The sequence below is a fragment of the Cavia porcellus genome, unplaced genomic scaffold, assembly GCF_034190915.1.
Source record: "Cavia porcellus strain 051 isolate PalLab524CR breed Dunkin Hartley unplaced genomic scaffold, mCavPor4.1 scaffold_15, whole genome shotgun sequence".
In the NCBI taxonomy this organism is placed as follows: Eukaryota; Metazoa; Chordata; class Mammalia; order Rodentia; family Caviidae; genus Cavia; species Cavia porcellus.
In genome coordinates, this window is record NW_026947498.1 from 60,348,706 (window position 1) to 60,368,860 (window position 20,155).

At 43.6% G+C, this 20,155-nt stretch overlaps 1 protein-coding gene across 1 annotated transcript; it reads left to right on the forward strand.

Annotated features, from left to right (window-relative positions):
* The first annotated feature begins 1,028 nt into the window (after positions 1 to 1,028).
* Tigit (T cell immunoreceptor with Ig and ITIM domains) lies at positions 1,029 to 19,797 on the forward strand. Its single transcript, XM_063225312.1, has 4 exons — positions 1,029 to 1,174; positions 1,989 to 2,318; positions 5,547 to 5,653; positions 17,516 to 19,797. The coding sequence occupies exons 1-4, from the start codon at positions 1,111 to 1,113 to the stop codon at positions 17,750 to 17,752; spliced, it is 738 nt and encodes a 245-aa protein (XP_063081382.1). The 5' UTR covers positions 1,029 to 1,110; the 3' UTR covers positions 17,753 to 19,797.
* The last annotated feature ends 358 nt before the right edge of the window (positions 19,798 to 20,155 follow it).

Here is a 20,155-nt window from a genome sequence, read left to right on the forward strand (position 1 = left end):
TGGTACAGAGTTGAGACTGGGCAGAACCCGCACCTGAGGTAGAGCACTTTCCAGAGGAAAAGAAATCTGATCGTGGGACATGCTCAGAGAGTTTGTCTGGAGTGGAGGTGGCAGGACACCAGGCTTGGGATGTTTCCCCTAACAGAGATGCAAAGCACTTATCATGGAGCATGTCTGAGGTAGCCGTGGGGACAGCCTGGGAGGCTGATGGTTGCTTCAATCTCTTCTCTTTAATGGCTTCCCTAGGGAGTAGTGTCTGAAAACTCTCTCAAGGCAAAGCTGTGATTCTTCAAAGTATGGTATGGATTCTGGTGTTTTATGGGCATTCAGGGACTTTTACACGAATGGGGGAGGCTGAGAGAGAGGGAGAAAGAAAGGAGGAATCATTGGACCGTAGGACCTAACGATAGGCTGCGTATCCCAGACAAGCGTCAACCAACTCCAGGCTCCAGGCCAGGTGCTGGCCTTATTTGTCGCTGCATTTTCAGCTTTGTTGGGGTCACTGCAGACAGGAAAGCTCAGTCTCACCTCTTCTGATTCTAGTGCCTCAGAGGAACTGAGCCAGGATGTAGTGAAGTCTCAATCCAGATAAACAGGACAAAAATAGGATTTGAGGAAAGATTTCATTCAAAGAAAGTTGCTTTGCTTGAGAAAGACCTTTCTCTCACCTGTGTGTTGTCCCCAGATGTTAGATTTCAGCCCCTTTTATTGCTGTACATTCTTTAGCGCAGGGTGAAGTTAGTGTAACCCGCTGAGCAAGCAGTTCCTCGTTGGCAACAGAAGCCCTTGAACTCTTTAAAATAAGGCTGATTTTTTTTTTAAAAAGTGCATGAATATCGAATTTAAGCAGGATAGATTAATTTACAGTCAATAAAGACCAGTATATTTCTACCCACATTTTTGGTTTATTTTAAAATGTATTTCCTTCACAGGCTTTCTTGTGGTTAATTCTCTGCCGTTTGTTTACCTGCTGAGAGCCTGATCGGTTTTGACTTTGCTTTTGCTGAACTCAGTTTTTCCAAGACCCTTTTCTGTGCTGGCTTAGTTTCACCTTACCAGCTGTTACTGGCCAGGTTCACATCTCTTCCTGTCAGCGCCCTGGGCAGCAGCATGCGCTGGTGTCTGTTGCTGATCTGGGCCCAGGGGCTGAGGCAGGCTGCCCGTTTTACCTCAGGTAAGACCTGAACACCTTGCAGAGCAGGAGGGAGAACCATCTGAGGGCGGAGAGGTACAGCACGGAGCTGGGGAAAGGTAAGCACCAGGAAGATAGCTTTCCCTGGGAGAAGCAGAGTTTCTTGTCAGATTTCCTTTCCCTAGAATTTTTTTGGCTTTCCTGAAGGTTTCTCCAGACAATCATCCAGATAGTCAGGTTTTATTGCAAAGGCTAAGACACCCAGGACAACACTAAGCTGCTGGAAGACCCAGCACTAGGAGAGGTGGTGTGGGCAGAGTCTGGCCTTCTAAGTGGGAAGACTAAAACCAACGATATGTAAATAATAATGAGCTAGTTGTGAAGCAATACAACTGAACCCTGAGAGGGAGAGAATTGTGCAATAGGAGAAGTGAGTGTGAAAGGCAAAGGGTGGTCGTGTTGGGCTGAGGCCCTAAAGGATTCTGGGAGGAAGTGCAGCTTCCATGAGCCTCTAGGTGGGAGAGGAGGTGGAGGTGGAGGCAGACTCTGAGGCAGAAGTGATGAGGGAGGGGGGCAGGAGAGGGTGGAGGAGCACGGAGAAGGCCTTGAAGACCGGAAGGGGGCCTTGGGCTGCGACTTGGAGGCTAGAATGACAGCTGTAGAGTGAAAGATCCCTTGAAATTGGGGGAGACAGGAGATGACTATAATCTCCTGTTTGAGGGGAGGGGCAAAAAGATGCCCCAGAGGAATCAGGGGTCCTGAAACTAATTCTGGCCTTGGAACACCTTGGGATTTCTATAGGAAGGTTGAAAGCAGTTGTTGATCTGGGTCTCATAGTGTTTTTTCCTCTCTGCAGAATCTGTGGAAGGCACAGTACTAACACAGGGGAATATTCTGGCGAAGGAAGGTGGCTCTGTCATCTTACAATGTCACTTATCCTCCACTACTGCTAACGTGACCCAGGTCAATTGGGAGCAGCAAGACCAGCTCTTGGCCATTTATCACCCTCATTTTGGTTGGTACATCAACCCCATCCTCAGTGACCGGGTGTCCCCGGGCCCCAGGGAGGCCATTGCCTTCCATTCGCTGACCACGAATGACACAGGGGAGTACTTTTGCATCTACCACACCTACCCGGATGGGATTTACAGGGGGAGAATCTTCCTGGAGGTCCAAGGGAGCTCAGGTATGTGCACCGGGGCAGAGCAGCTGATGAACCTCTTTCTGCAACACAGAAAACACTATGAAGACACGCTTGGAAGTAGGACTTCCACAGCCCCGAGCACATCTGCGTTACCCCAGGAGCTTTTAAAGAATATTATAAATAAAAGGCAAAATCAGAGATAAATAGGAAGCAGGGGGATAGATTTTTCTCAAGTAGGAAGCGGATCAAAAGGGGAGGAAAAGGGATTAAGATGTGTTATGTACATGCATCAGCCCCACATGAAGAATGTAAACATTATGTACTGCAAGCATTGAAAAAAAATGGAAAAAGCTAAAGATTATTGATATCAGGGAACACCCAGACCAATGAATTCAGACTCCAGAAACAGAGCTTGGATGTGATACATGGCCAAAGAGGACCTAGAAACATGGTGCTTGCCCGAGGCACAGCTATCCACAAGGGGCACTCGTCAGGAGTTCATATGCAGAAGGTGCTCACCTGTTTTCCTAGTACCACGAGTGGAAATTGGAACTAGTCCTCAAGTTTATAAATACTAGAGCTGATTAGAAACGAAGCACAGCTTGTCCTAAGTAAATGGGCAATAATTGATACTTATGAGGTACTTCAAAATTTCCAAGATGCCCCCATAGTTATCATCTACCTGGACACTTAAACCAAATCTCCAGATATTGGGAAAGGATTATGTATCATATCTAAGTGGCAGTAAGGCAGATTCATTAAGAGCCAGACAGACTGGGTGCAAATCTTGCTCCTATGTTGACTTGGACAGGTAATTTTTCTCCTCTAAGTTAGTCTCCTCATTAGTGCAGCGAGGATAGTGTAAGACCTTAGGAGGTGCTGATGTAGGACCGATCTGCTCACTACAAAAATGTCTTTAGAACAGTGCCTGGGACATGGTGAGCACTGTGTGTTGACTGAATACGATTCCCTTTGACTGTGTGGTAGAGGGGGAGGCTTAGACTTGGAGTTGCTCAGAGTGACCAAGCTGATTTCAACATGGATATTTTTAGTTTTATGAAACTCCATAATCTGAATTTCTATTTACTGCAATCACTTGTGTTAAAGATGAAGTTTTATGAGTTTTCAAGCTTCATGTAAATTGAGAAGCCAATGTAAACAAAAATGTAGTAAGTAGTTAAGGTCTAGCATCTGAATCAAACTGCCGAGGGCTGATTGTTGGTGAGTACCTGAGTAAATTATTTAGCTTTTTCTCAGTTTTTACACCTATGAAATGTGGTGGCATGTCCCCGGGCTGCAGGGTTAGAGTAACAGGGAGTCCAAGCGGAAGGCCCTGTGAGTTGGGGGCCCAGGAACCCCGTATCATACCGGAGCTATGTCTGTTTGCTGGTGTTTGGGCCAGACATTTGGGGTCCATGCTGCTGGCGAGCCTCCTCCTCCCTGGCCGCAGCTGTGGAAATGAGGGAGTCTCTTCCCTGTGTTCTGTACACAGCCTGGGAGAGCGCTCAGAAGATGTCCTGTTGGACTAAATCCTTGCCCAAAGCCAGCAGGATTCCTTTCTTTTTGCAACTGTGTATCTCGGGACAGTCTCCTGGCAGCTTCTGTCTCTCGTCCTGGTTGTCGGGGGTCAGCTGCTAATGTGAAATCTCCCTGTCCTTTAACAATGTGGGTTAACTCCCATTAACTCTGACTTCTTTTTTGTTTGTTTTTATTTTTGAAGTTTTGGGGCATTGAATCCAAGTTCTTCATGCTTGAGCTACATCCCGTCCCTCTTTTACTTTTTGTTTTGAGACAGAGTCTCTGTAAGTTGTTAAATTGCCCTTGCTGGCAATTTCCTGAATTTCCTGCCTCAACCTCCTGGAGTACTGAGATGACAGATGCACACCACGACACCTGACACCTGACTAACCTTGCCTTTTCTGTCTCAAACCTTAGTCCATGTCCTTACCAGCTATAACAATAAAGCAATTTCTAACCTTGAGCTTAACCTACAATTGAAGCTAACCTTAAAACTAACCTGGTTAATAGGCATGAGGGCTCGTGGTGGTGCTTGTGTAAGGGCTGCTCTTCTTTCAAAGATCTTGAAATCTTTTTTCTGTGACTCTAACTGTGATTAGAGGAATTGGTGATTTTATGTCAAACAAAACCTCCTAATGAACACGATACACTTATTCAATACTTCTGTGGTCCTAAGTACCCTTAATTTATCCTTAAATCTAAAACCAAACCCACATATTTATCCCTTTTAAAAATATGTCATAGTTTTATCCTCTGTCTTCAACTGTCTTCAGGCTGGAAGAGAAGCCAGTCCTGGTCCTGGTTCCCACCCTCTCTCTGGCCGCTCGCCTGGCCGCAAGTCCTCTCCGGTTCTGTAGGGAGCTTCTGTGGCCCTGCTAGGTGCTGAGCTGTGATTACTTTGTCTCCCCTCTGCCTTCTCTTCCCAAATGACTTCACTGCTGTGGCCAGGCAGGGCCAGCCCGGTCTACGGTGCCCAGGTCCTCAGAGCCAGCAGAACATGATATAGAGGGTTGGACACTGCAGGCGCTGTCTGTGTCCTGCCTGGACTCCTGCGTCCTGCCCAGCACTCCGGGGAGGAGTTAAGGATGAAGTGGCCTGGGAAGCCTCAGGTCCATGGCACAGCACGCATAGAGCTTGTTTCCCTTATATTCTCCTTGAAGCAAGTTTGCCTGTCTTCAAAACTCCTCCCTTGTCTCTTCTTCCTTCCAGTTACATTTTAAGTGTTAAAGAAACTCATTTATTCATGTTTTTATTCATACTGTAAATATTTATTGAGCATCTACTATATGCCAGGTACCAGGAACACACCGAAACATAAAGTTCAGATTTCTAGCTGGAAATCACTGTTATGGGTTAAGGCAAAGGGTAGATCTTTTGCATTTTGTAGTTTAGTATTACTTTTATTTTAAGATGGATATAGAGTTCACATATATAATGAAAATGTTTACTTTCTGTGCTTCCTTCTGGATGATGTTATGTGTTTAATTCTGTGATTACTCAAAGTGATTTTGTTGTATAGAGGGAAGGCATGTTAACAAAGATCTGCTCTTGATTAAATGTCTGGCTTATGTCTCTATTTAGATCAGTCATGGATTTTGGGATAGGCCAGGAGAATACTCTACTTTCCGGACAGTTGGGCTCATGGCTGCCAGTCCTGGGTTAGAGGAAGGGCTCGGCCAGTCCCTGCTTCCCTGGGGAAGGCAGCTTTACCTCTGGCCTCTGCCACTGACCTCTCTTTTGTCCTCCTTCTAGCGGCCAAGACCAGCACTTGGTTCCAGATTTCATTGCTTGGAGCTGTGGCCTCAGCGCTGGGGATTATCTGCGCAACAGCCTTTGGGGTGGTGACTCTGGCCAGAAAGGTAACGGGGTCTGGTTTCACAGCTCAGTCACCAGCAGCCCCCTGCTGTCCCCCTGGTGCTTTCTGGTTGTCTTGCTTTTAGGAGACCGAATAGGATGGCCTTTGCACTGCTTCCTGTGCCTTTTCTCGGTGCCTGTCCTGCATCTGGTGTACTCTCATCCTTCCCCCATCTTCTTCCAGGCTGGGATCTCCAGGCCGGGAACACTCCTATCAGTTCCTGGTTCCTGTCTGCCCCTTAAGACGCTGCTCTGAGTTGATTTCTCTGCCATGAACTGGCTGCAGCATGGGGGAGGTTTACTCAGTTTAGGAACCTGTTTAATTCTCACACCTAGTTGGTACTGCTGGATATCCTGGGTCTTCTGCAGGCTGGGAAATAAACATTTGGAAAATGTAGGAGTAGAAGATGCTCAGCCAGGTCAGCGGGCTGTAGGTCTGTTACTTTAGCTTCAGAGGTCGTGTGGCAGAAAGAGCTGTGGCTGTGGAACTGGAAAGTTTCCTTTCTGGTTCAGCACTGAGTGTATGATTTTAGGGTTGTTACATAATTTTTAGGTCTCTGTTTCTTCACATGTAAAATGGATAATAATCTGCTTTCTCTATGTCCTAAAGTTGGGATGGACGGGTGGCATTTCATGTGAAAGCTCTAGAAACAGTGAAGAAATATGTCACCGCCATTATGGTGTCACACGATAGCTGTTGATTGAGATGAGGAAGCTGGCATCACGTTTTGCCAGCTCTCTTGGGACTGTTTAGCCAGCCTAGCTCACTGTGGTTCAACTCACTGCACAAACATTTTGGGGACACAGCCTTGATCCCCAACACTGTTTTCCACCTTTATCCTGCCTCCTCTCCCTAGATTCTGACCCATTTTCCTTCCTATGGTTCCTCTCATCTAACAATGTAACCCTGCAGCCCCAAATTACTCTCTCTGAACTATGTGCTTGGTTCTGTTGTTGTTGATGTATGTAGGTTTAGAGTTGCCATCCTGTTTTCTTGACCTGTACTTTTATTTTCCCTAGTCTACCTTGCATATTTTTGTTTCTTTTTATTATTCAACTGATTTATTTGTCAGTTATGTAGTCTTTTACTGGTTATGGTAGACATCGTAAAATGTACCCCTGGCTTATTAAAATGTATCTATATTGGTACTAATAAACTAGCTTTTAAAAAATCATTTTCTGGATTATGCAGGAACTTTAGATCATGAATTCTTTTTATTTCTGTCCCCCTCCAACTTTTTGCTATCATTTCCATCCCTTTCAGTTCTGTGTATTTTAAACCCTCAGATAAATTATTATTGTTTCGAGTCAATATAGATTTATCCTTTTGGTTGCTCTTCACTGTATCCTGCATGTCCTATCTTACAACTGCGATAATTTTCCTCTTACCTGGAGAAAATCCTGTAGTATAGTGCCAAGATGGGTGGCAATGAATTATTTTGGTTTTTGCTTGTTTTAAAATGTCCCTCTACCCAGACTTTTAAATGATGTACTTGTTTTACTATATATAAAATTCTATGTGTGTAATGTTTTTCTTTTAGCATCTTTCAGCATACAGAAAACAGTATTTCATTATCTAGCTTTCTGTATTTTGTTGAAAACAGGTCTTGTTTTTTGTTCCTTTGAAATATGTGCTCTTTTTATGCTCATCTTTACTTTTGCAGCAGTCAGTGTAATGATATGATTAAGTGTAGTTACCTTTGTATTTATCTGTTTGGGATTCAAACGGAGTGCTTTTTCAATATGTGGCATGATGATTTTCGTCAGTTTGGGGTCAGTCCTAGCTATTATCTCTTTATGTATTACTTCTCTATTCTTGCTGTCTTCTCCTACTGGAGCTTGAATCACAGGTATTTTAAACATTTTCACTTTTCTCCCCCATGTCTCACTCTATTTTTTTTGTATTTCTATCTATTTGTCTCATCCTATTAAACAGCAGATGTTTTCTGACATATGCATCTCCTAGTTTACTAAGCATCTCCTTTAATGTATCTAGTCTTCTATATGGCCTACAGTTTGTCAAAATTTCCCTCCTTTTGTTTTAAGTCTTAAAAAATGTTAATAATTTGAAGTCTGTGGCTGATAATCCTGTTAACTGGATGCTCCATGGGTCTTTGGATGGTCAGATCTTCTTGGCTGATATTTTTCATTGAGTACTGTGTGTTCTACATGAAAACTATAACAGATAATTTGAGGATTAATATAAGATCATCTGTTTCTAGACAGTATTTCCCTTGCACCTGGCAGGTGGTTAATCTGGTACTAGCAACACAAGGTCACCAGAGTTAAATCAGTTCTGAGAGTTTCTACAACTGGATTTTATCTCCTGCCTTACTCCAAGGATGTGGGTCCTTTTTTGGATTTCAATTAAATGTTTGTTGTGTTTAACAAAATCTCCCTTCTGTGATGGATCTAAGCACCAGGTTTGTTCCTCTAGTCAGAATGTCTGTGTAGCTTATCTAGTTCTCATCTATAATTTTTGGGCAGTTGTCTCTAGGAAAAAATGTTGCTGAAATTTCATCTTTCTAGGGTTACTTCTCCTGGCATTTGCTTCTTAACCTACAAATTCCTCCCAATTTTGCACATCTCAATTTTCCCCAAAGAGATGTGCTAATATTTTTTCATCTTTCCTAACTGTTTCCAATGAAAGGATTGGCTCAAAGCAACAACCATAACTCCCACCAGAAGCAGAACACCTATTTTGATGTTATGCTTCATACACACACTCAAAGCTTGACTTCTACTAGTAGAGCAGACTCAGCTGTCTGCCTTCTCTTTACTCGGTTCCACGTGGTTGAGACACCCGTTGAGTTCTAGCCTTCGGCCCCTAATGCCTGAGCAGCCACTTGCTCTCCATCTGACTGGTCCTCGCCAGTCCTCGTGAGGAAGCCATGTGGATGACGTTATGTTTGCAAGCTCTGGGTCCATCTTACTTACTTATTGTTGAGTTATCATCTTTTTCTCTCTCTCCCTTCCCCAGAGAAGAATCACTCTTTGATTTTTTTCTCATTTAACTTCTGCTTCACTTATTTTTACTCTTGTTGCTCTCTTCAAAATCACAGAGACAAATTCCTTCTCTAGATTTCAGCATTAAGAAGAATTGCACAAATCAGAATGGGACTAATAAGAAAGTTTTGTAATGCTTAGAACTCATGGTATCTTCCTTTTTAAAAATTTATTTAATTAATTTATTTATTTATGTTTGTATTTTTACCGGTGTCAGGGATCGAACTCATGACTGCCTGCTTGCAAGGCAGGTGCTTATGCCACTGAGCTAAATCCCCAGCCCTGGTATTTTGCATTTTAAACAGTTTTAATTCTGCATCCTTGCCTTGTCTCTATCCTGACCTGCAAATGAAGAAAATACAAGATTCCTTACTTTAATCTTATGTGACTGAGAAGGGATCAGAGTGAGGTTAGGAACAGATATTTTAGCATCAGAGCCAAAACCACATCCTTCAGTGAGCTGCACATTGTCTAGGTTTTCCCCAATCTTGCTTCTGCCATCCTCCAATCTTGGTGATTTGGTCCCATAGGAACTAAATGGACTCTCCTGTTACTAGGCAAAGCTCAAATGATTGATGGTCTTGTGTAAGTTACATGAGATCTTATATCAGCCAATGACGGCCTGAGGCACCCATTTTTCTGCAGAAATCTTATGTTGTCTTATGATTCACATCCTTTCTTCATGGTTATGAGACAAACATTGAGGTTGTTGACCTTCCTGCTTCACAGAGATGTGGTCATTTATTATTATTCAACAGGTTGTGCTCAACAGGACGCTAGAGACCTAGTAGCATCTGTGATGTGACTGGTATTACCAAGCAAGCCGAAAATCCACAGTGTATTTTATTTATTCCTTGGCTACCACAATACACATGATTAGGAAATGAGACTTCCAAATAAAGGTGAGACAAGAGAGTTAACTGCCCAGAGGAAGAGGTGAAGAGAATGACAGTTGATCTCTAAACTGGGGTGGTTGGTGACCTGATGTCATTTGTTACCAGCATTTTGTACCTGTGGAATGGAAGGATTAATGGGTCATTAGAGGAAGCAGAATATATCTTTCTGTTAAGGATTTAAAGCTGGTTATTCTTAATGCTGGGCACTTGGATTAATTTTGGCCATCACAGATGTTGAGAAAGAGGAAAAAGTGCAAAGGGAGGGCCAGCGGCTCTCCAGTCTGGTCACTTCTGTGTTGCATCTCTTCTATGATGGTCTGTCCATCAGCCCCGTCTTCCATCTCCACTGCCTCCTGTCCAGTTCCAGTCTTCTCTGCTTCTTTCTTACACGTTGGCTATCACATACAGCACCCACTCTCTCACAGCTCATTGCATCACTCAAGGTTCCAGCAGGGAACACAAATTGTCTGAACTGGGTTCTCAAAAACAGCTTAATGGAGGGATTTATAAAGGTCTATGCTGTATAGGGGGAAAAAGCACAAAAGGGAATATTGCAGGCTTGTTTTTGAAGGGAGAAGAAAGAGGAGAGCACTAGAACCTGTAGGGAGAGAGAGTTACGGGAAGGGGGCCGCCCTGGTAAATCTGTACTCTGTAGAGAGTCACAGCCAGCTGAAGGCCATCCTAAAGGAAGAACGTGGGGAACCTCTGCCTTCACCTCACTCTCCTTCCCTTCACTAACCTATTGTTCTGCATTGGCTGAACTCAAACTTCAGATGGAGGACAAGGGAGTCCATTGATTCAAAAAATAGGGCACAGAATAGGGTAGAGATGGCTGGAAATCAGAGCCAAGAGATAAACGGACCATATCCCTAACAGTGATCTGGAAAGTGGACAAGGGGTCTAGACTTTCATAGAGGTGGCTGGTTTCAGCCTTACTTCATGTATTTTTTATATTCTTTGAAAAAAATTATAAATGCATTGCTGTTATTAGCTACCCATCTGTATTCTGTGAGAAAATACTCTGTTCTATTAGATCTTGATGTTCCTATGGGTCAAGCTTCCTTGAATCCTATTACAGTAATTACAAACACTTTGTCTCTTAAATACTGTCATTTGGAGATTTCTTTATCCCCATTGCTACTATGGAATATTGGGGACCTGGTCAAGATCCCCAATCTCCCAAATGAGTGTACAGTGAAGGCTTAAATAAATGATACAAATAGTACGATTTTAGGGCTCTGGGAGGATCAAAACCGTCTAGCAGAGCTTGAGACTCTGGGGGCTGAGACAAAGAACTTCTCTGGGTGGCCCATATTTATTAGATTTTGAAACAAAGAGAGGGGGTACCGAGGAAAGCATGGGAACTGAGCAGGACCTTGGGAGTCACTTTAAAGACTTCTCCAGATAGTAAATCATGCCAATTTAGGAGAACCGTCTTATCTCTATGATGATGTTTATGGTGAGAGCGAGACAGCGCGAGTGAAATGCCTGCAGCTGCAGTCTCTACTTAACTGCAGTTGGAGCCAGGCGTCCTCAGCGGGGGCCTTATCTTGCCCTTCGAGGCATCTCTGGCATCACAGGCCATTCCAGGTCTCAGCTAGGACCAGTGATTCCTAGAGGTTCCCTTACTATGAATCTGCTTCCCATTCTAGACAAGGGGCATGGGCCTAGGACAGACTCACAGCATACAAAGCCAATTAGTTAATTCTGAATCCTGCTTGGAGCCTCTTTGTAGTGGTCTCCAGTTCTGCAGAAGCCTCTTCTACTTTAGCACCATCTTGTTGATGAGTGGCCCCTGAACTTCTTGTGATGCTATGGTTCTTCTCCTTAGCATTTCCTTTCCCCTGAAACATGAGAGGTAACATAGATGTTCTCCAAGGGTCTCATGGGTTCATAGGTCAAACTTTTGGGAGATTATTTGATCATGGGATAGTGATAACTATCAGTAGATTAGTGCATTGATGAGTTTATAGTTGGATGGGATGCTGGGAGGTGGACTGTGGAGGCTGGCCAGTGGGAGCATGTCCTGGAAGGGTAGATCTCCCTCTTCCACCCCCGCTTGGTGCTCTCTTCTTTCCATCTGCCATGCTTTGAGCAACTCTCCCCTGCCATGCCCCTCCGCTATGCAGTGCTGCCCTAGAGCTGGCTTACTATGGATTGATCTCTCTACAAACTGTGAGCGAAGTAAGTCTTTTCTCCTTTAAATTGTGTGTTGGGTTTAGTGTCTTAGCGATAACCAAGATAGGTAGATGTTTTTTGCATTGGGTCTCTCCTAAAAGGTTCAACATAATCCACTGATGTAACTTGGAATTATTTAGCACAGGGACTGGCAAATTTCTCTGTAAAGGGTCAGATGAGAAATCTTTTAGGATTTGTGCATAATATGGTCTGTGTTCCAATGATTCAACTCTTTCACAGTAGCTTGAAAACTATGGATAATACACAAATGAGTGTGACTCTGTTTCAGGAAATCTTTACTTATAAACAGTAAAATTTGAATTTAATATAATTTTTGTGTGTTTTTTTCTCTAACCTCTTGAAGATGTATAACTTGTGGCCTGTATAGAAGCCAGCAATGGCCTAGATTTGATCCACGGGCCTTAGTTTGCCGATCCTTGACTTAGTACCTCTACTATATCTTTTCCTCTTTTCTGAGCATTTTATTTTCTTCTTTCACGCTTTGCCAAAACATAGTTTAGTGCCTCCATTGACAACAGCATGTTAGACTTCTCTCCTGAAACTTTTGTGAAGGTGTTAAATCTTGGGTTTTGAGATTTGCCACTGTTGACAGATTACCCTTTGACTAGTCCTGTATACTACTAAACCACTCTTGGTCCATCAATTTCAGGACTCACTTCCAGACAGCATCTCTGAGTTTTTGCCAATAACTATTATCCAGGACATTTCCTGTGTAACCTTTTCCCTTCTTTGACAGCCCTGGCACTTTTACCATTTGCCGAGGAATATTGGGGATCTGCCGAGGCTGCCGGTTTACTTAAATGAGGGTGTCACAGCCAGCAGTCTAGGCAGCTGGATGCAGGTCTTAGCAGGACTTACATTCTGGAAATCCAGGTATAGACAGACAAAGGTTTAAGGCTCTCAAATGCACCTACCAGAGAGCTCCCCCAGGCCTCAGAGAGCCCTCTGCTCCTATGAAAACCATGACTTTGGGATAACAGACTTATCCAGGTTGTGAATGTGGCCTTTGGAGTTTCATTACTCCTACAAGTGAGCCTGGACTCCAGCTGCTGTGGACAAATGTCTCTTTAAATGCTGTCAAAGAGAAGCTTGAATGTGTACACTTCCCTGCAAATTGATGATAGGTCTGAGGCTGCTATCTTCTTCTAGTGTATCAGTAGAATTTAGCAAAATCCACCTGATCCAAGAGTTCCAGTAGATTCTATTTACTCCATAGTCAATGTTGTAACAGGGTCTAATCCTCTTCCATCTGTGCCTCACCCTTCTGCAAAGTCACAGGGTCTGTACTACTGACTGCTGATGGGTGATCCCCTCCTTTGTCTTGTCCTTATAGGCTGCCTTTAGCATCATTCTTGGGAACAGCTACTTTAGTTCAGGTCCTCTGTAGTAGAGACTGGCATGTGAATTCTTGTGAGAGTGATTCACTGGTGTGGACTTTCAGAGGCGAGATAGTGAGGGAAGCAGGACAAGGGCTAATGGAAGAAGGCTCTGTCTGTGACCTCAGCTGGGGACTCGAGGAAAAAAAACCATATGCAGAGTTGGTCATATCTTGAGGCAGGAAGCTCCCTTTGGAAAGTCCACTTTAGTCAGTCACCAGGGAGGGCCTGAGAGTGGTTCACCAGAGCAGCTGTGAGCTCACAGTATCTGGCCTAGCATTTGGGGAATGCAGTACCTCTCAGGAAGAGAGATCTGAGCAGGGCACCAATGGCATTTCATACAGATGCTGCGAGCTGGTAGATTGTGCTTTATTTCTTGTAAATAATTTTTATTCCTGCATGTTTATGATACAGAATAGTGGTTTTCCTTTTGGAAAATTGGTGCCTGCATAAAACATATGCTGGTCATTTAAAATTCCTTCACTGTGGTTCCCTCCCTCCATCTTGTCTCCCATCTCCAGAAGTCTGCCTTCTAGCTTTTGATTGCCAATATTTTGTTCTGTTCACTGTCTGAGTCTGGCTGTTTCAGGTAGCACCTTGGTCTTGAGTTCCATCCATTGCATGCTAATGACACAATTTGCTTCTTCTTACATTTACCACATTTTCTTTAGCCACTTATTTGTTGATTGTGCAGAGTGTAGACTGCCCTGCTTAGGCCCACAGTCTTTGAAAGCAAAAGGACCTATGCTTGGGGTCCTGCTCTACCATTTCGGTATCTGTGCCACTTAACTTTGCTGAACCTCAGTTTTCTCATCTGTAAAGCAGTGGTAACTGTGATACTGCCTTCATAAGATTATGGAAAAACTTAAGTCAAATGATTAATGTAAAACATTTGGCATTGTTTTCTAGCATGTATTAGTAATCATTATTTATTAAGTTGTTACAACTACTACAAATTTTACTTATCATGGCACCTCATAATAGCTGGTGCTCAAAAATATTTATATTGAATTAATTCACGATAAATTTGCTAAGCAGATATTAGGAAATGTGCCCCTAAGAGATCTTGCATAAGAGAAAAGAAAGATATGTACCTCCAGATCCTGAGTAGTGACTTTGAACCCCACTGCACATTCCCCATACATTCTCCTGGAGGGCCATGGTTCTCCAGGGAGGACCCAGCTGCAACCTCTCGCTCCCTTTGGTCCTCTACACTGATGTCAGTGCATTAGTCTGAGTCCCATTTTTGCAATTACAATTACAGACTCCCCCATGCAGGATGGAATAAAATGGAACAGCTGAGGGACCCATCTCAGGCACATTTCCATTTCCCAGAGGACTTTTGCACTCAAAATAGTTTTAAGATTAAAAGGCACAGATGGCTGGTCTTACCAAGAATGGGAATAAGAACACACAACTTAAAGGGTCATAATTAAGCTACTTGAGAAAAAGTTAAGTTGTAAAATCCATATTTCACAAATGAATTGGATTGAATCAAGGCATAGAATGGTCCTTTTTAAACTATGGTAACCGTGCCTTTTGTTCATACTTATGTTAAGATTTAGTCACTTTGATGGAAAAGGAATGAATGAAAGAGTGTGTGTGGGGGGAGAGAACGCTAGCTTGTGTGTGTGCTTCTGATCCACGGTCTTTCTGCAGGCCCAACTCCTCAAGGCCTTCAGGGATACCCCATTCCTAACTTTTGATATTTGTTCACTATTGACACCTCCACAGCCCCCGACCCCCTCTCTTTCAATCTCCCAGGCTGTATTTGTGTACTGCTGGGTTTCACCAGCTGGTACTGGTGTTTGTTTGTTTGTTTTTTTTATCTTGGAAGCAGCTGTGTAGATAGAGAAAGATTCTGTGTGCATTTGTAGTTGTTACTTTCCAAGCCTGTGGCTCTTTGTGATTCTCTCATTTAGACCTGTGGTGGGGTGAGCGACCTACATTACATCATAAAGCCAAGAGGGTGTCAGCTTCACATTGAGATGTCAACAAGCATTTCTTCTGCTGCCCTGCTTGTGCCTGGTCTTTGATTTCCTTATCTTAGCACGACCTGACCCTTGCTTCTAGTGCTCTCAGATGGATGTGACAGCTAACTTCACATCTGGATTTCACTAAGCAGATTTCACTGTTCTGTCCTGTCCTATTGTCCTGTAAGTGCAAGTGTTGGCTGGCCAGAGGGCCCTACTTGATTTAGAAATTCAGGTTACTTTAGATATGGGCTGTTGAAAAGATGGGTTTGTGTATGTACAAGTGCACACCATGGTCTCCATTTATTTACCTACATTTTAGAGCTGAGATATTGAGCATTTTCATGGGCTCGAGGTTACAAGGGAATGCATCAGGGACCCTTCCCTCATGGAAGTTCACTTTTTGGAGCTTGGAGAAGACAGAAGAGTAAACAAGTTCAAGACATCCCTGAATGTTACAGAGAGAGCACCCAGGGCCATATTATAGCACACAGGATGAAGGTGACTTTGTCTAGGGCCTGAGACAGGCTCAAACAGATTCAGGCAGAATGAGCAGGCAGCTTTTCAGGGCCCTCCAGAAGATGTGCGATGGATGTAACATACAAAACTGGAGAGGCAAGAAATCCTGCCTGGCATTCAGAAACTGCGAAGGGAAATGCAGTTTGATTCCGGGGGAAAAACGATCGTGGGCTAGAATGAGACTAACATGAGTCACAGCTGGGGTTGGCTGTGGGCAAGGGACTTCATGTCTGTATAACTTTCAGTTTGTTCAAAAGCAGGTATTTTACTAGGGTTGTTGCTGAGATTCCAGGAGGAAGTTAGCCCAGGCTGGGTCACAGCAGATTGTCAATAAATGACAACTTTCTGGCACCTGGCTTTAGAAGTCAGATGAGTCAGTAGTAATGCATGGCAAGGATGAAGCGGGGGAAAAAGGCCAAGACTGTGTCACAAAAGGCGTTTAGGGTCACCACAGTATCCTGTGAGAATGTCATGAAATCACATTTCCCCCCAGGAGAATGTAACTTGGTGTAAAAACTTTAACTCAGTTTCAGGTATTTACAAATTCTCTGCAGTCCACCTGTGCATCCCCACTGGGCACCTCTCCTGTGGGAAATGGGAGCAATGAAAGGTTTCGGGCTGAGTGTGGACTGATCTAATTGTCATGTTTGAAAGATTGCTCTGCAGGTGGTGGGATGAAGTTGGGCTAGAGGTAAGAAGGAGCCAGGAGAATGTGAAGTAGGAGTTGGAACAAAGACATGGTTTTGGGATAGAGGAAACTGGATGATTTTTGACGGGTGATTGCAGTTTAGTGTCAGCCTCTGGGGTCTCTGATCCAGCGTGCCATAAACCAGACTACAGAAAGTAGGAGCGGGTGCAGTTTGTGGGGGAGGGGCCATGACGCTCTTCTTCCAGACAAGTCTGAGCTTGTCTGGGTCTAAGCCTTTCCCGGATAGACAGCGGGGCTAGAGCACAGGGCAGAGCCTGGACTGATCTGGATGAGAGTAAGGAAACCTTCAGGTGGTTGCAGGCTACACGTAGCTGAAGTAACTCAGCGAGTGTTGGGTGTGAGAATGCAACAGGCAGAACACGGGGAACCCCTTAATTTGGGGAACCAGTGTGTATAGAGAAAAAGAACAGGCTCGATTTAAGACGAAGGGAGAAGCTTCAGAAGAGAAGGAGGAGAGTGAGAAATGGAATCATAGATGCCAGAGAGGAAGGAATTTCTAAAAGGAAGGAATAAACAGTGTTAAATGCAGTATGGGGTTAAAGAAACTAGGAAGGGAAGGCTGAGTCACTAGGTTAAGGACCAGGAAATACTGGGTATGGAAATACTGCATGGGTGGCAAATGTATCTTGAATAAAATTCAATACTGAAATATGTTAGAGTATTCTGGTGCAATGGAGTAGTCAAAGTACAAAATGAACAGGTTTATTGAGTTGCGGATGAGGAAAGGAGCACACAACCCATGGCAGCTGGGCTGTCTCCTTCAACAGGTACAGAGAGGCAGAGGGTTCTACGGCCTCTGATCAGAAGTTGTGCTCGGGGCGGCTATTGATGACACGTAAGGAACAGATTGGAAATCTCTGTGCGTGCAAACAGGAAGGGGAGCTTCAATTAGGGCTGAAGAAGAAGCAGGAAGTGGTAAGCATTCTTACTTTGGCCTTCCGCCACCATAATTGTACAGTACAGCAATTTATACTAGGACAAGAACCTTTCAAAATATAGCTGTGACAGGGTGAAAAACTAAAGGTTAAGGAATCGGTGCTGATAAGAACACAAATTTGCTCATGTGTGTGGTGTGTGCTTGTGCACAAGTGCAGGTAAGAAAGAAAGATGATTAGAATTTGTTATGTGTCAGGGTGGGGAGTAACTTTTCAGTGACATCTCTATAACTTTGTGGTTTATTTATTTCTAGAAAAAATCACTGAGAATCCATTCTGTGGAAAGCGGCCTCAGAAGGATGCCTGCCGAACAGCAGGAATGGAGCGCCAGCCTCCCCTCGTCCCCTGGAAGCTGTGTCCAGGCAGAAGCTGCCCCTGCTGGCCTCTGTGGAGAACACAGGGGAGATGACTGTGCAGAGCTGCATGAGTACTTTAACGTCCTGAGTTACAGAAGCCTGGGGAGTTTCAGCTTCCTTGGGGAGAGTGGTTAGCGATCAGAGGCATCTTCTGGAGACATATGCCCCTCTTTGTGTTGTAGATGAAAGTCAGCATCTGTCTTCTCCATCCTGTGGTGTGTATGCTAAGTCAATGAATGACAACTCTGTTCCACTTTGGTTTCTTCTAACCTTGCTTTCCATTTCCTCGTGGCAGACCTGAGTCCCATCATAAATGCAAACTCAAAACAAAAATGAAAACAAAACCAAACTTGACATGCCTTTTAAAATCTGGCAGTTTGACCAGATCCTGTAACTCCAAGAAACACATTCCTCCCAATAGCACTGGACAGTGTTTGTGCTATCAGTTTTGTGGTAGATGATGAGCGTGGTAAGAACACAGGTGTGGTCCACTTGTCTCACTTTCATGTTATCAACATTCATCAACATTCACTTGGTCAAGGAATTTTGTGAATGAGGCATGGTACCAGCCTCTGGGGGGGGAGGGGGTCTAGGAGGACTGAAGCATGGCCACTTACAAAGTACAGTACAAATGTGAGAGCCAAAAGATTGCTGTGCCTGGACTGGCAGGACAAGTGTTTGTAGGAACCTTGTAAGAGTGCCTACTTATAAGTGAGCTGTCAAATTTGATTTTCTTCTCTGGACAACTTTTCCTGTAACATGTGTGATGGCTGGATACAGGGGTTTCCAGGCTCTTCCAGGAATATGTGCGATGCCCCCGGGAAATGCATGTCTATCGAGGAGTCAAGTTCTAGCCCTTGGCTGAACGTCTGTCTATCTTTCAGCTAATGGTTGAAAATAGAATCTGTTTCCACCAAGAGGAAAGCTTGCAATGTTACAATAGGGACTCTTCCTAAAGAGGAAAGAAAAGGGTTTGTGTGTGTGTGTGTGTGTGTGTGTGTGTGTGTGTGTGTATGTGTGAGAGAGAGAGAGAGAGAGAGAGAGAGACAGAGACAGAGACAGAGACAGAGACAGAGACGGAGACACAGAGATGGCAGAGACAGAGACAGAGAAAGGCAGAGAGTGTTTAAGAAGTAAAACTCTCACACTAGCTTCTTTGAGCCTTTTATCTGCTCCCTGAGCTCTTTGTGCTGAGCTGGTGTCTGAACAGTCCATTTCCGTTGGAAGTGCATTCGGGCTGAATTTAAAAACTTCATTCTTCCACTGTTTCTGTTAGAAGGATGAGCAAGGAGGCTGCGGTTAAAGTTACTGATTTTTTTTCTTGGGCAAAGGAACTGAGAGACAATGTGAAGCAAGGCAATCTCTTGTCAATGGCTAAAACAAAACATTGCCCTGCCCCTTAAGAATCAGCCAGAGTTAAACAAGAAGACGGTGTAACTCCTATTCCTCTCTGGATTCCCCTCACCCCACTTTGCCATCCAATAGGTCTGTAGTTAGGAGTAGTGAATTGAAGTATGTCCTGAGCTCCAGTCTTTTAGAAGAAAGATAGACATGTGTAGCATGCTTTTGTTTGCTATAGCAGTTCACAGTATTTTTCTTGCAGAACTAATGCAAATATGTAGGGAGTAGAACGTAATTCATGAATTGGAAATGAACTAAAATGTAATGACAAGGAGGGAGTGGTGTTTTGATTTGAAGAAGATCTATATTGAGCTGAGGTTGGACTGAGTGTTGGGTGTTACTTAACACAATTATGGTAATTTGGAAATGTTTGCAAATACCATTGGGATGTGATAAAATACAAAAGAGCCTATAGATGTTGGAAATGGGTCAGGTTACTAAAATGAGATTCACTTTGACAGAAAATAAATTTCAAAGTGGGATTCACTGAAGTAGATTCTCCTGAGAACCTGTGAAGACATCTGCTAAAAGCTGGATTTCTGAAGACATGATGTCCAGGACAGTAGCTACCTTCGACACATCACTGTCCAAGCACTTGCATTTGGGTTACTTTGAACTGGGGTGTGTTGCACTGTGTGTAAAACACACATCAGATTTTGAGGACAATATGAGCGAGTCATAAAAATGTAACTATCTCGTTAGGAATTTAAAATACTGATTGTATGCCAACATGGCAACTTTTAGATATATTGGATTAAATAAAATGTTACTAAAATTAACTTCGTTTCATTTTGCTTTTTAAAGGTGGTTCTTGGAAAATTTACAGTTGACTGTGTGCTTCCCATTACATTTCTATTGGACTATGCAGCTCTAGATCATAAATCCAACCTGAGCTGGTCCCTGGGAAAATATCTATGTATGTCTGTTGGTCTTTGTATCTGTTTTTCAGAATAGTGTTTGAGAAAGTTTTCCTTCTTATTATGCTTGTTGGGGAATTTATAGGGAAGTCTCAGAGGGGATTCTGAGGTTGGGGACAACTGAGTGCTGACCGAAAAAGATTCCAAATTCTCCTGGATCTCTTTTGGATTCTCTGATAGGAGGAGAGAATAAATGGATCTGCGAATGACGGCACAGAAA

Excerpts from the sequence above, each read along its gene's own strand:
- Tigit (XM_063225312.1), top strand. The coding sequence starts at position 1,111 with ATGCGCTGGTGTCTGTTGCTGATCTGGGCCCAGGGGCTGAGGCAGGCT. Across the intron at positions 2,319-5,546 it reads GGAGGTCCAAGGGAGCTCAG|CGGCCAAGACCAGCACTTGG; the intron begins GTATGTGCACCG and ends TCCTCCTTCTAG. Across the intron at positions 5,654-17,515 it reads TGGTGACTCTGGCCAGAAAG|AAAAAATCACTGAGAATCCA; the intron begins GTAACGGGGTCT and ends ATTTATTTCTAG.